This window comes from Monopterus albus, unplaced genomic scaffold (assembly GCF_001952655.1).
Source record: "Monopterus albus unplaced genomic scaffold, M_albus_1.0 scaffold22.1, whole genome shotgun sequence".
Lineage (NCBI taxonomy): Eukaryota > Metazoa > Chordata > Actinopteri > Synbranchiformes > Synbranchidae > Monopterus > Monopterus albus.
The window spans coordinates 1,853,663-1,869,089 of record NW_018127902.1 but is presented as its reverse complement, the minus strand read 5'-3'; the positions used below and the strand labels follow the sequence as shown (position 1 = coordinate 1,869,089).

Sequence of the window (15,427 nt, the reverse complement as noted above, 5' to 3'; positions counted from 1 at the left end):
AAGAAGAAGAAGATATATGCATTTTTGGCCTTGGGTTGTTTCATGTGTTTTGGTCTAGGCCACTTAGTTCCATTTAAGGGAAATGTTTATGCTACCACGTACAGTGGTATTTTAGACAGTGCAGACATCTTTGTGGCAACAGTTTCAACTTGTACCCGCACAAAGTTAGGTCTGTAAAAAGTGGGTTTCCTGTTCTGCTGTGGAAGAGCTTGACTCAAACACATTCTGGATGAACTGGAATGCAGACTGAGAACCAGGTCTTATTAACTAACATCAATGCATAACTGTTCAACTGTCACATATGGATTTAATATTTGGGTGTCCACTTTTCAAACTTTTAGCAATGCAGTGGTCTCCCAGTATGTAGTGCTTTGAAACACGACTTGGGTTTTTTGCATTATACTGTATGCAAAGAGAGACTTCATTGTCCCATCACCTGAAAAGAGCCTTTTAATCACTTGTACCTGAGCCAGACAACTACTTTACAAACACACTTCAACAGTCCAATCCTAATCTTAGCTGCTACAACCAGAACGTGCACATTAATAGCTGAAAACCCTCCCTTACCCTTTTAGTTCTATCAATCAAACCCTCCACACCTATAAACCTAAATGCTGAACATACCAGTAGGGATGAACATCATTCCATAGTTGAGGTTGTCATCCAAAATTAAAAAATACCTTTGAAGGCATTTTACAAATGTACAGTGAAGGGAACTGAATGGAATGACACATTTTCTCTGGCACACGTGCATGAACCAGACAAGGTGGAGCCTCCTAACTGGCTGGGAAAACTGGTTGAGACTTTCACCACATAGAGAACAGAATTCATTAGATGACAACATGTCTATTGTGAATGGTGCTTAATGCTATCTCACTGCCTAGATGTCAGTGGGGACCTCAGCAAGAAAAAGTAACAGAAAAACCAAGTTTTAGTGAACAGAATTACTTGAAAGTTGAAGTACTTCACTAAATTATAAATGAAGCTCATCTCATATAGATTTCACATTTTGTGTAAATTTTATTCCTGTTAAAGGTTAAAAATCTGAGGGAACTCTTAAAAACAATTACAATAAGAAAAGTAATTAGTATGAAATACCTGAAAAACTATTATCCTCTTGATAATCCATTGTACATTTTGCAAAGAATAGGATTACATGGTGCTTAAAACAAAACAATTACACTAGGAGTGTCACGCTTACTGTGGCTGTCAATCAGTATTATAGTACACAGAAGGAAGATGGGCAAGTATTTCAACTGAACAAGTCAGTGCTGTGTACTTGATGTTTCTGCCCATGGTTACTGAGGTCAACAGAAGGACTAGTGGTTTGGGTGTCTGCTAAGGTGACAAGATAAAATGAGATGAGGTACTTGATCTGTCTGATCTGCTACCAGTATATGATAACATAATGAAGCTAAATTACAATGTGGCCTGTCACTAACAAGACATTCTGGACAGTAGACAGTAGTGTAGAGTATCACAGACCTCAGATACACCAGGTTACCCGCCTTTTATTTAAGTTCATTTTGCTCATTTCCAGCCATTTAATGTATAATCTTGGGTACCTGTAGATTAGCATTGTATCCATCATAACTCCAAATAGTCTGTAATTATTTCAGAATGATAAAACCCGAGGGCCTTGACTTGTTCGGACTTTGTACAGTATGTTCTCCCTGTGCCTGCATAAGTTCTCTCCGGGTACTTGCTTCTGCATCAAAGTACTAGAACATATATACACCAAATTTGTTGTGCTTTAGGTCACATCAAAGATGATAATTCACCATTGTAACATTGTAGATAAATCAGAAAACAAGGAACTATTATTTTTCAGTACGATATATCTTATGTCTGTGTTACATCAATGGTTTAATCAGCTTATGTGTAAAAAGGAAAAACCCTCAACAATATGATTTGTCAGGCTGAATCTATAAATTATTTTTATTATCTATTAAGGTTCCAATGAATTAGGCAGTTATTCAGTTAATCATTTTGTCTGTCTGTGGATAAAATGTCCACTCTAATGACCAACAGTCCACAACCAAAAGATATTTAAATAAGCAAAAGCACTCATTGATGGAGTGCTTACAGTTTTCTGCATGTAGCCAGGAATTCATGTCAAGTCAACTGGCTCAAACTGTGAGTGTGAATTTTGTTGCAAACCTCACCACTGACAGAGATCCACCCACAGGCTTTTATTTTACACACCACATCCATAGTTTAATCTGCTGGTCTTACCCTTAAACTCCAGTGTAAACCTAGTTTAAGCTTCACAGGTTATTGACCTTTGCCAGTGGCTCTCTATTTGAAAAGACCTTAGTTTAAACATTAGTTTAAGATGTGATTTTAGTCTAACATTATGTTAAGTTCCTATGTGTCAGAAATTGGTTTAACTCCTGTCAGTTATAATGTAGTTCAAACTTGTATTAAAGGGCAGCAAAACCATAGCTGTAACAACAACTGATGTTATCCACTTGTAAATACCATTAACATGTTAGCAGACAGTTGCCTATATATACATCCAGCAGACATTGAGCAACATTGTTTGGAGTTGTGCTTCTTACCACTTGATGAGTGTTAAGTCCAGCCTCCATTTGTGGCTCAGGGGGTAGAGTGGCTGTCTCCTAGGTTGAAGGTTCAAATCTCAGAGTCTGCAGTCGAAGTGTCCTTGGGCAAGACACTGAACCCCAAGTCGCCCCCTATGGCCAGAGAAGTGCCCTGAAGGGATTGGGCTGCCATTGCTGTGAGTTGGTGCCACAGATGGCTGCCTCAGTTCTGTACCGGAGACCAATTCCTTGCGTGTAACATACTTAGGCAAATAAAGTGATTATCTATTTATTATCTTACCTTATCTTTTGGTCTTCTGAGAGAAATAGTTTTCTCTGAAATGTAGGGCTGGTGATTCATTTCAGAAGCATTTTTTTCTTGCTGTTACATTTCTTAAAAATTTCCTTTCATCCCAGTGGCAGTGAATACACTAAATGCACTGATAACATAAAAAATAAAGCATCATCTATGACAGCAGCACGGCAGAAAAAGTCTGACTAGTAACTTTACTCGGCCTGAGGAACACCATTGGATGGTCTACCTGCCTGTCAACCTATTCCCTACCTCTGCCCTTGCAAGAGCCAAGAGTTTCTCACAAGGTGTTTGACATTCTACCCTAATGGCAACACCTACTCACCCATGAACTACAGCATAGCACTTGCACATCACATCTACATTTAATTGATTCATTTCACATGGGTGACCCGGGTAATTACAAATAATTTAAATGATACCCATGCTTTGATAAATGTCTGCAGTTATAAGAACAAACTCCATGGAAATCAAAACCTTTTAACTGAATTAAAACAAGGCTGCTTGGCAGAGGTATGCTCTATATAGTTTTCTTGTTTATCCAGGTGTACGCTCAATCAACCTTTAGCTGCATTGTCAAATATTTTTGCACAGTAAATAGGCATTACAAGATTGACATCATGCAGAAAGATGGGATTCTGAAACAATCTGAGTGTAATTTTCTATAATTGAGCACAGACACACTGCCGCAATCTGTCATCCTGCCTTCCAGTACTAATCATCTACAGTATTGTGCATCTGACACTGAGAGATTAGAGATCGTGTTGTGTGTGTTTTTTTTTTTTTTTGACTGGCTTTTCATCTGGTGTCATTTGAATTAAAACACACTGTCAGACTGGCCAACTGTCAGGTTTGCCCGCCCTCTTTGGCCTCTCTCACCTTCCTCACTCTGTCTCTCTTTCTGCCCTGATTGCTTATCACGATCACAGGTCCTCCCTTTGTCTCTCTAAGATTATTATTCGTTTGTTGATTTATCCAGTTTCCCAGTTCCTGTATTGTTTTACCCTGGTTTTCTAGTTACGCTTTTGTTTTTCTCGTCTTAGTCAGCTCCAGTTTCTCTGCACAGCCTGTCTTTTTCCTCCGGACCTTGGCACCTCTCAACCCTTCCAGACAGGTCGATGCACAGTCACCAGTTGTCGGCCATACCAACTCCTCTCAGCCTGTGTTTTCTTCCAGTAGCCTCCATCACCCACCGACCAGCCCAGGAGTGACCCCGCGACGCAGCTCGGCCCACCTCTTCCAGTTCTTCACTCCACTACTCCTGCCACTGGTCGACACCCGGTCTCCCCACTCATTCATCATCTACCTGCTTCTTGTTAATCACCACATTGCACTGTATTATATTAAATCACTGCTTGCACTGAAGTCGGCTACCTGGGTCCGCCTCTCTTTCGCTCTCTCATTCCATGTGTGAGCGTTTTGCATAACATCAACACACCAACATCATTTCACACCAACATGGCATGAAATGATCACTTTCTGAAAGCGAATAGTAAAGAAAAATAGTCTTGTCTTTTTTGGAAAAGGGGTGGGAAAACTGGAAATCGGAAAATCTGTGTTATCTCATTTCGGGTTTAAACTATTCAGTTATAGCATATATAAATTCTGTACACATTGAAGATGATAAAACAACATCAGGAGTAATGTGCTGACAGCTGATCTTCACAAATTTGTTTGCGGTCTGTTTGTAGAACTTCGATTCAATATCAGAAAAGTTTATCTTAAAATGTTTCCCCTACCATTCATTTGGCGCAACGTAACCTGCCAATGCAACCTCCTGCCCACCCAATAAGAAAGGCACAAAGCAGATGGGTCTTACTGGGAAAACACACTAGAAGTGTTTTCTATGCACGTCCCACTCCCGTCTCACACTGCAAAAGAATTCATTACATCAAATGTGTCGATTCACACTGAATACGCGAGATGCGTCTCCTGTAGAACTCTTGTGTTGTCGATTCACACTGAATACGCGAGATGTGTCTCCTGTAGAACTCTTGTGTTTTTACACTTCACATCTATTTTTTTTCCTCTGCCTATTTTTAGAGAAGCATAATCTCCACAGTCAGATGTTTAAATCCCCAAAATCCTGTTGTGTTCTATTTCTATTGGTATCTGTTATGACTGATCAGGCTGCTTGTGCTTCACTTTTACTGTCTCTTTCTCTCTCTGTAATGAAAATCAATAAAATCTAAAATCCATACACTACAGAAAAATGTCCACACACACACACACACACACACACACACACACACACACACACACAGAAAAGTAGAGGAGACAGGTTATAAAACACAATATTTTTTAAGAATATCCAGAGATCTCGTGCATGACTCCTTGACTCTTCCTTACTTCATATGCTGTGAAAATCTATGGCCGATCGGAGGCGTAGGGACAAAATTAAAAAAAAATATCAGGGTCTGGTGTTTTATAATGAGAATGTACAGTGGTGTGTTTCCCTGACTGGTTTTTATTGATTTTTGAACATCACTGGAGAGGTCTATGGCACAGATGAACAAGCTAATCCAGGACTGACAGATTAAGAGACATTAATCATGAGTAGAGGCAAATCATTGTTGGCTTTAATCTCTATGTGGGGATTGCTGAAAATACTGTTAGAAAATGACCAGTCTTGTTTTTCATGTGCTCACCTATAATATCTTAGGCAACAGCAAGTGCATGATGCCAGAGAAATTTGATCACACCTAATAAGACCACGTCATTTTAACTTACAGTAAATAATTTCACAACCAAAAGGACTCCAAGACAGGTCTTCAAGCGCCTTTGGCAACACAGGGGACATATTGTAAACACATGCAAATGTTGGAGAATATTTACAGTATGTTTGAATGTGTGACCAGTGAATACATGTATTCATCTTTTTCCAGTCATATACAGTATGTGTAAAAAAAGACTTGTATCCCACAGAGGTCAAATTTAAATAGTTATGAGAAACCATTTGTTGACCTGTTTACACAGCTGCCATTATACAGTAAATCCTACAGACATTTATGGTCACCAGAGGATGAAACCTGCAGACTTTTTTCTTATGTTTTTTTTTCAAGACTGGGATGAGCGTCTGGTAAGCTTGTGGGTGTGATGAACAGTAAGTTGTCACTTAGATTGGCAGAACTGTTGCCATTACACCTGACATAAAAACCAATATGGGCTGGTTAGGCTGACAGCCTTGACAGTTTGGCTGCCAGGCAAATTATCAAGGCATAGTATTAGTTGAACCTGACTGTATTCTTACTTATTGTAATTTAATAATGGCTAAAGGTGTGGTCACATTACAGTGGTAAAATAAAGGACTTATGCTGGCCTTCTGCATTGGTTAGCACACTATTTACCCCTCTGAAACTCTTGAGGTTGCTGTACTAAACAGCCCCACCTTAGGTACAAACCATGTTTTTCTTGGTAGCTGCACCTGCTCACTATTATTTCATCAAGTCAATTGGTGGCTTGTCTTTGTCTAGTCTCAATATGAGGCTTATCTTGCATTGTGTGCTACAGTTTCTGAAATTCAAAATAACAAGCAGGAGCTTTCTTCCATTCAAGTAGCGTTCAACAGTGAACTGATGGGTCCACAAAAGTCAGTGTATCTTTGGTCAACTTTCAGCAAATCTGAAAGCACATCTCAAAGGCTTCAGGGAGAGGGAGGGCTCAGGGCAGTGGAGTGGATTGATTAGGAGTCTTACTGTATGATAACTACTGCAGCTTGATTCATAAAAGTTGCATAATGTAGCTTTAAAATTCAAGACATCACTAATTTTATGTTCTTTTGATAAGCTTGTTGTATGTATTAGGGCGAATTGTAGCCACAGCTGCCTACAACAGGAAAATTATTGCTAGCTATTTCCGATTACCTATGGCCTATGTCAGGCTTAATTAAAAGTGACAACTTTAACAAACAGTGCCTGCCTGTTGGGCCTGATGAAATATGCCCTGTCAGCCGTTATATATGACGAGTAAACGTGAAAAACCCACCACGCCCTATGTGTTCACACTCACATGGACCAACAGCATCCTTCCATATACCTGCTCGGGTGCACCCATCTTCCGGGAGGAGGAGGAGGAGGCAGCGACTATAAAATGTGTCCTACAGGCTGCTTCAGCATCAGCTCCTCCCCACTGCTCCTGGGGCTTAACTACTTTCTGTGAGCACTGCACCTGAGTCAGAAGTCACCATGAGCTCATTTCGCTCTGGAATATCCGGGCTGACCCTGTTCTCACAGCCATCAGTGCCAGGCCCCCGGCGGCCTGCCAGCGTCTATGGCGGTTCAGGCGCTAAAGGCGTCCGGGTGTCGTACGCCTCCAGCTTAGGCTCCGGCTTTGACCTGGCAGATGCGTACGGAGGTGACAGCAACAGCAGTTTCAATGGCAAAATCACCATGCAGAACCTCAATGACCGCCTGGCCAGCTACCTGGATAAGGTGCGCATGCTGGAGGGCGCCAATCAGCAGCTGGAGCTTCAGATCCGCCAGTGGTACGCCCAGCAGACCCCCACTGTCAGGGACTACAGCAGGTATGAGGCAATCATAGACGACCTGCGCAAGAAGGTAAGCGGTCCCCTCCCCACACACATAAATATGGAGCAAAATGTCTTTAATTATGTAACCTCTATTTGCCTACTGTGAAATTATGTTAATAATAGTTAGAATATACAAATAATATTATTTGTTTTTGTTGTTTTTTGTGTAAAAATCTTAATTCAACTAGTTATGGTTGTAATTAATATATTCTTTTTGGTAAACTAGTTTTCAGTTAAAACATTTTTAGATAAATAACCTTTACAAAATGTAAAGCTACAACTTAAATCAACCACCAAATAAAAATGAATAATTTCCTTATTTTAAAACTTTATTGTCATGTTATGTGACTTAATACACTGCACAAAGAAGGTGGGAGAATAGAATCTAAGGTAAGACTACAACCTATTAGAGGACACCTTTTATTTATTTTCCAAGCGTAGTGAGTCCACATTATACTGTCTGCTGACTTCTCATAAAATATTAGGAACAACTTGTTTGTGCATGTTTAAGGTAATATTAGACAGAACAAGTTAGTCGGAGTGCTGGACTTTAAAAATAAAGACCCTATATCTATCTGTCTGTTTCTTTCTTTCTTACTAGCACCTACAAGACTTTCCAGTAATGTCAAACACTTGATGAGCAAATGCGATAACTGCCTGATGCCATCCAGAGTTGTAATTAGGGAACAGTGGAATGCAAGTCAGGTGTACAGAAACCTCTGCTTTGCTCATAAACAAAGACTTGTCAGCCCGCACTGTAGATACAGTAATAAATCACTCACACACCTTAGTGGTGTAATTTTATTTGGAAACGAAACCTCTGACAATGCCTCTGTTTCTACCCTAGATAAGTGATGCCTCCCAGAACAATGCCAGGCTGATGCTGCAGATTGACAATGCCAAACTGGCAGCAGAGGACTTTAGAATCAAGTGAGTGAAAAGGATATGCCAGAAACTATTATACCCTGTGTTGTAAAAACATAATTAGCATTACTGTGTTTTAGAGTGGCAGAAGTATGGACCTTGAGAGGTGTAACTGCTTGGAGCATTATACTGTTGCATGTTTGTTCAGTCAAATATTGGCCATGTGGACATACAGTCACAGGGGTGTAATGGTGAACAGAGTGGTAAAACAGGTATAACTGGTTTTAGTGGAGCTGCACCTTTTCTTTTCTGTCTTTTTTATTTTTTTGCTGACAGTGACAGCAAGTGAGTGGGTGCAGGAAATGAAGCTCTGTGCCTTTTTCCTTAAAGGTTTGAAAATGAGCTGGCACTGCGCATGTCGGTAGAGGCGGACATTGCCGGACTGCGCAAGGTCCTGGATGACCTGACCTTGGCCCGGTCTGACCTGGAGATGCAGGTGGAGGGCTTGAAGGAGGAGCTGGCCTTCATGAAGAAGAACCATGAAGAGGTGAGAGTCCCACAGTTATAATGGCTTCACACCATCCCAGTGAGTCCAGGTGCCTGATACCCTCAATACTTTCATAGGAATCAAACAAAACATAAATCTTGTTCAGTGTTTCTTTCTATGAGCAGAAGGAGATATCACCCATTCCTTTCATATTTTCTCAGTCTTTAGGATGCTGTTCCTGAGAACAGAGAGTAGGAACAAAATTAAAATAATTTTACATGAGGCAATCAACTAGTAGCCTCCCAAGAGATGTTATAATTTGCTTATACAAACAGTAAAGCTAAGCTTGTTGGCTGTGCCCTGAAGATATAAAAGCTTGCAAATTCAACATTAGTTTTTTTTAAGAGGAAGAATGTATAATTTCTACTGTCACAAATTCTATAGCTTTGCTTTAGCTGTGAGCTCATCCAGTCACCCTTTAACTGTGGTTCAGACTGGCTCTTTGTCTCACGACCCCAGTCCTTCTTTAGCTTTCCATATGGGTTTTACTTTGACTTTACCTGACCTTCTGCTGTGGTCCTGCCTTAGGAGCTTACAGCCATGCGGAACCAAGTTAATTCCAGCTCTGTGAATGTGGAGGTGGACGCCAAGCCCCAGGATGACCTGAGCAGGACCATGGAAGATATCAGGACTCAGTATGAGGGTATTACTGAAAAGAATCGCAGAGAAATGGAGGCCTGGTACAAGGTGAAGGTGAGGAGAGCAAGACGATAGATTTTAAGTCAAAAGTGTGTTCATGTCACCTTGTGCCTCTGTTTAACTATGTGATTAACTTATGGCCTGAATAGCTTTGTGACCATTTTCCTGTTCTAATCAATGTCTTCCAGTTCGATGAACTGAACAAAGAAGTGGTCTCCGCCACAGAAACCCTCCAGACCTCTCGCACTGAGATCAGCGAGCTCAAGAGGACCCTGCAGGCCCTGCAGATTGAGCTGCAGTCTCAGCTCAGCCTGGTATGGCAGGGCCCATATAAAGAGATGCACATAAATGAAGCTACAGCACACATTTTCATGCAGTATTTGATCGCTGCAATAAAACATTTAACTTTATGACCTCTCACATTTCTCAACATCAAGTTTGTCATCTCTGATGTGTTCAGCATGCATAGTAAGCTATGTTACATATTTGAATATACACACTATAAAATAGCAGTCAGTAAACCACCATTTTTTGCACCTCTCTTAAGTGGGACAAGGAGGTAGAAAGCAAACAATTAGCACCAAGTAAACTCATATCTCTTCCCTTGTTTTTTTTTCCTCTCACATGCAGAAATCTGCCATGGAGGGCACACTGGCAGAGACTGAGTCCCACTACAACCAGCAGCTGACCCAGCTGCAGGACATGGTCAACACCCTGCAGAACGAGCTCAGCCAGGTGAAGGCGGACATCGAGAGACAAGGTGCAGACTACCGGATGCTTCTTGACATCAAGACCAGGTTGGAGATGGAGATCGCTGAGTACAGAAGGCTGCTGGATGGAGAGGATCACAAGTAAGGATCTGTAAATTCCATTTTAAAAGCATCAAAGAAGAGATTTAAAAGCATAACATATTAAAAATTGTTTTAGGAAATGCACTTCCTGGCTGTTTTTATATGAGAAGAAATGTTTGACACCACTCTCATGCCTGTACACTAATGTGAAGCTTCAGCCAGCAGCCATTCAGCTAAAGAGTAAATGGCTAGCCTTATCAGTCTTCTCATCTGAAACCAATTGCCAAAATCCCAAACTGCTCTTTTAACACTTGTATTATCTCTGTCTCAAATGCTAAGAATGGAAAAAGTAACTTTTTCCTCTGTCTTCTAGGAAAACTGTTGTCACAAGCACAAACATAAACAGAAGCATGAACACAAACATGCAAAGGGGTCAAGTCAAAGAAATCGAAGAAGAAAAACGTAAGTTTACCTCACTGCTGTATATTTAGCTCTCTGCCCATTAAAATGAAACATACTACAGATTTCATTTTGTTTTTAATTTCCTCTACAGGTCAACCAGTCAAAAGCGTGAGGAAGAAGGTCCTGATTGAGGAGATCGTTGATGGAAAGGTGGTGTCCCTCACAGAACATCTGGAGCCAGAGGTTTTTATAAAGTAGCCAGACTGGCTCCTAAAAGATATGTCTCAGATAGTACATAAAAAAGGTCTTCCTGTGCTCTTAAGTCTCCAGATCTGAAATCTGCCCTGATATCCATCATATTATTATTTCTGCAGTGTGGATATTTTGCGTAATTGTCAGAAAAAATAACCAATAAAATGCTTTTAAATGTGTAAGAAAAATGTGTAAATGGATATAGAAGCAGATATTTTATATAAGCTCCACTGAAAACAACTGTACTACCCATTGCTCTTCAGCCTGCCCTCTGAATGACCTAACTTAGCACAAGTGGCACTGTGAGCATCAGAAAGAAAATGTCTCTTCACTGTCTGTTCTTCGGATTGAATGGATACACAGTGATTAAAGAAAGGCCCTGTCCCCTATCTGATATGTATTTTTTCACAGCACATGTTTGTGCATGTTATGACAATGATGACTATATGTTAAAGGTGTCACATGTAGCAGTTTAAAAAAAGGAAATTACTGTTGTCAAATTAAATGTTACCAATTACAATTACCATAAACAAGGTAGACCTTTGTCAAGATTATTGGGATTGTTTGTGATGTAACTGTTTCTCTAATATAAGACCACATTTCCCATACAATGTTTGTGCTTTAAAAGGGTTACTTTCAGGGGTTTTGGGTTAGGGTAAATAAAAATCAGCCTTCTACTTGTTTCAGCTCTCACTGCACAAACATTTAAAAGCCGTAAAGTAGGATATATATTGTGTTCAGTGTAGCTTTATTTCTGTTACAGTTATAAGAATATATAATAAGATAGATCCTGTTGTGCTGCTGCAGTGTTATTTAAACACTCATAGCAACTCACAGTATTACAGCTTTACCTGCTTTATGATTTATGCCAATATTTGTAAAAGCCCACACTGAGAGAGTCTGAGTTAATTTAACCACAAGGAGCTGACTGTGTAATTCCAGTACTTTGTTCTACTTTTCTGCCATGGCGCTGTTTGCTCCTAGCAGTATTTACATTGTCAGTGAATCTGGCCAGTATAAAGTATGATCTCAGTAAAGGAGAAATAACACTTACACATAAAATGAATTTATCTGCAGAAAAACACTATAGTTCAATTAAAAACTCAGGGGTTATACCTTAGGTACTGTACAAAAATTATTAGGGGAGGTGTGGTCAGAAAAAGGCATCCCTTTCTTCTGATTGTTTTCTTTAATTTAACAGTAATGTATTAAAATAATATTTAATAACATTTTATTTTCTAAATTAAGGGGGAGGGTGTTGCAGTATTGCAGTCCCTAAATATGATTAACCTCCTGGACAGTCTTGTTGTTTTTTTAATCCCACAAAGTCAAACAAAGTTCAGCTTCCCCCCCCAAAATAATGTTCACACTGTGCCTTACGTCTGGCATGACTTGTGGTTATTGCTTTGTAATGAACAGAGCTAAAACAGTTTGCAGACACTGACATTTCTCCAGTTTTGTTGCACATTTTTTTAGCATTTAACATTGGCTTTATTTGTCACTTCCAAAAAAGTAACACAGCTTCTCTATAGCTAATCAGACACAAGTATAATGTAGTAAGTTAGAGGTGGTAAAGAGCCTATGTTGCCTTCGCTGTCCATGCAGTGTTTTGAATTGCCCACTAGATGTCTGCATCTACACAGTGACAAGGGTATTGTTGTCAAATCCTGGCTCTTTATTTTGGGATATCTTGCTCATACTGCAGCAGTTTAGTTGCTTCACATTATGATTGGAATATAGTTTAACCAAAATTAATCTATAATTATTAAAATTTGTCGCAATAGTCACTTACAGCAAAACACCAGCTTATCAAGATGTTTGTGACATTGTTCAAGACATCAAATTAATGTTTTTACCACATTACAGGAGAACTGCAATTAAGGTTTCAGGGTCTTCCCCTCTGGACTTCGCCCCAGTGCCTATTTTAAACTGAATAAAACAAAATGAGCCTTATTTAAATGTATTTTTGTTGACAAAATGACTGATTCTACAGCTTTTTATTTAAAAAAAATATGCTATTTTCTTTTTTTGTAATAAAAATGGCAGTAATTCCCTACTGTTTTTAATTTTAGCATTATTTTGACATGTTTTTTTTTTTCAAATTAAACGCTTATAATGTAAATGAATTCTTCTTTTTCTGCATGTTGAAATATTAACATTTGTAAATTTGCTTTTTTTAAGTAAAACTCTTTGATAAAGGTTTTGAACAATGCTTTTAAACCTCTGGGTAATGCTCATAGTCACTGAAGTCCAGCAGAGGGCTCTTTCACCAAAAGCAACTCCCACAGATGTTTGATTTAGGGCTACTGTTTTTCCAACATGGTTTGCACGAACAGGGAGTAATATTGTTTCTTGTCACCCTTAGAGAATGAGACAGTATTCATATTCTGGGAAAAGTGAGTGGAAATTTGTATGGATATGTGTGTAATTATTTTTCTTTTCACTCACAAGAGACTAAGGTCGCTACTTACAGTATTTGCAGCTGTTCAAGGCAATTCAGTGATTTCCCTTCCATACACTGCTTTTGTCCAGTAACTACTATATTTCTCTCTGTATTGCACCTGTGTTCAGCTGTGACGTGGGCGTAATGTGTGGGCGTAGTGCTTGTTATTTTTTCATGGGCTGATCAAACTCAAGTCCAGGGCCCATTTTCATTCCCTGTCTGTTGAGACTGTTGATGTAGAAAAGGTTTTCTAATGCATGGTTCTATTCTCAGTTTCTCAGTATTTCTCTACTTCACTTTTACTTCTTTGATTTATTTTAGGCCTGATTATGACTGTGCTGCACATAGAGTATTTCAATATAAGCTTTATTTTATCTTATTTTAAATCTTTTTATTTATTTTATTTAGTTTTTAAATACCTTCCTAAAGCACTTTGAATTATCTCTGTGCTCAAACGGTGCTAAACCCAACTTTCAGTGGCTTTACTAATTAATCTTATGCATTGATAAGGCATCATTATTTCCCAATTGTGATACACGCATGATATCCATTTACCACAGCTTGTGTGCTTCGTTTATCAGAGCATCATTAGGCAGCAAACTGTACACGTCTTAAATAGGCTAAAGAAAAGACGCACTATAACAGGGCCTCCCTTTCCTCCTGAGTTCTGTAATTCAAGGTCCGCACAAAGATCTGTTGTAGCACGACTGTGTCACTCAGGCCTGCTGATCCCTAGTCACGACCTAAATGATGACAAAATTCTGCACCACGGGAAGTTGACGTCACTGAGAATACAGTCACCTCCTCTCTGACGTCACTTGACGACGGTTGGGTGATAGAGGCAGCAGTAGATGGGGTTAATGCCATCTGCTGGATGGAGTCGGCCACTCACCCAGCATTACGTCATCGCGGAGAAGCCGGTGCCAGCTCCGGTCCAGTAGGTATAGCCTGAGAGTGTGGATCTGAATGCAAACCGAGGGGAGACCGGCCTGTGGTAACACTGACCGAGACTACTATTGGACAAGAGCTGCTGAGCAGGAGCTGCAGACTCTCTAACATTATCTCACAACTGCATGAACAGCTCTCAGAGGTTTACAGGCGATGTCCTCCCATACATAACACCGTTCGCTTGACTTATCCAATGTGAAAACAGAAATAAAGCACAAAATGTCCTTGAAATTCCAATGTGAAAACAGAAATAAAGCACAGAATGTCCTTGAAATAATAATAAAAAAAAACATGATTTGTTGTTCTGGGCGAACCTGCAAGCAAAGATACACTAAAATAAGCAAAGCTAGAAACTCAGGTAAGATCAATTGGGATTTTTAACGAACTCTGCCACTTAAAGGATGCGGACCAATGTCCCCGATATTTATCCAAAATGGTGAAACACAGCACAGACACATCAAACATAATAAAACATAGAATAAAAAGTATGTAAAACATATGCTACAACCCAACAGGTGACATTACACAAAATACAACATATAACAAGCGGTAGATAGAGTGAAATTGCACATGCAGAAGTCATATGCTAGGTAAAACACACCCAACTTATGCTTTAATCAGTATCTGTGCAACAGCTGATTACTCTATATTGCAACCGAGCTTGTCAAATATAGAAGACTTAAGGAAGATAAAACAAGTTTGACTCAGTCTGATGGAAAAACGAGCAGAACAAACTGGACCGACTGATGTTCAGAGGAGCTGCTGTCCATGGTGCTGAAACGGAAGACTGGCTCCTTCAGTCGTGCGCTGTACCATCAACTACACATGGTGTAAAACTGGATTTTCTATGTGACTATCAACATTATCAAAACGCTAAAACATCCCCAGTATCGCGCGGAACGGAAATTAAGGCTGGGCATATAGACATACTGTAGGTTGCCCCTTCTACTCTTTCGAACTTTATGTGCCAAGCGTGTGTGTGCGTGTGCACAGACACGTATGTATGTGATGATGATCAGGACCCCATTCTCACATGAGTAACTCGCCTCCGCAAAAACGGGAGAGGAGGGGGCTCATTAATTGCTACAGGGAAGGAGGGGGGGGGGGAGGGGGGGGGGGGGGGAGGAGAAGCAGCACGGACTCCGCCTATACCGCCC

The 15,427-nt window shown here is 40.0% G+C and overlaps 1 protein-coding gene across 2 annotated transcripts; it reads left to right on the top strand.

Moving 5' to 3' along the window:
• The first annotated feature begins 6,793 nt into the window (after positions 1-6,793).
• LOC109956783 (keratin, type I cytoskeletal 19-like) lies at positions 6,794-11,938 on the top strand. Of its 2 annotated transcripts, none has more exons than XM_020594128.1 (8): positions 6,794-7,412; positions 8,232-8,314; positions 8,639-8,795; positions 9,324-9,482; positions 9,623-9,748; positions 10,065-10,285; positions 10,599-10,687; positions 10,779-11,938. In XM_020594128.1, exons 1-8 carry the CDS (start codon positions 7,041-7,043, stop codon positions 10,883-10,885), a joined length of 1,314 nt encoding a protein of 437 aa, XP_020449784.1. In that variant the 5' UTR covers positions 6,794-7,040; the 3' UTR covers positions 10,886-11,938. The 2 variants fall into 2 exon arrangements, with proteins under 2 accessions (XP_020449784.1, XP_020449785.1); XM_020594129.1 differs by having other exon boundaries at positions 6,796-7,412; positions 9,324-9,488.
• Positions 11,939-15,427: the final 3,489 nt, after the last annotated feature.

What these genes read in the sequence shown, in the direction of transcription:
- LOC109956783 (XM_020594129.1), top strand. Translation starts at nt 7,041, where the DNA reads ATGAGCTCATTTCGCTCTGGAATATCCGGGCTGACCCTGTTCTCACAG. An exon ending in AGGCCTGGTACAAGGTGAAG is followed by an intron (nt 9,489 to 9,622) that starts GTGAGGAGAGCA and finishes AATGTCTTCCAG; the next exon opens with TTCGATGAACTGAACAAAGA. An exon ending in CTGGATGGAGAGGATCACAA is followed by an intron (nt 10,286 to 10,598) that starts GTAAGGATCTGT and finishes TCTGTCTTCTAG; the next exon opens with GAAAACTGTTGTCACAAGCA.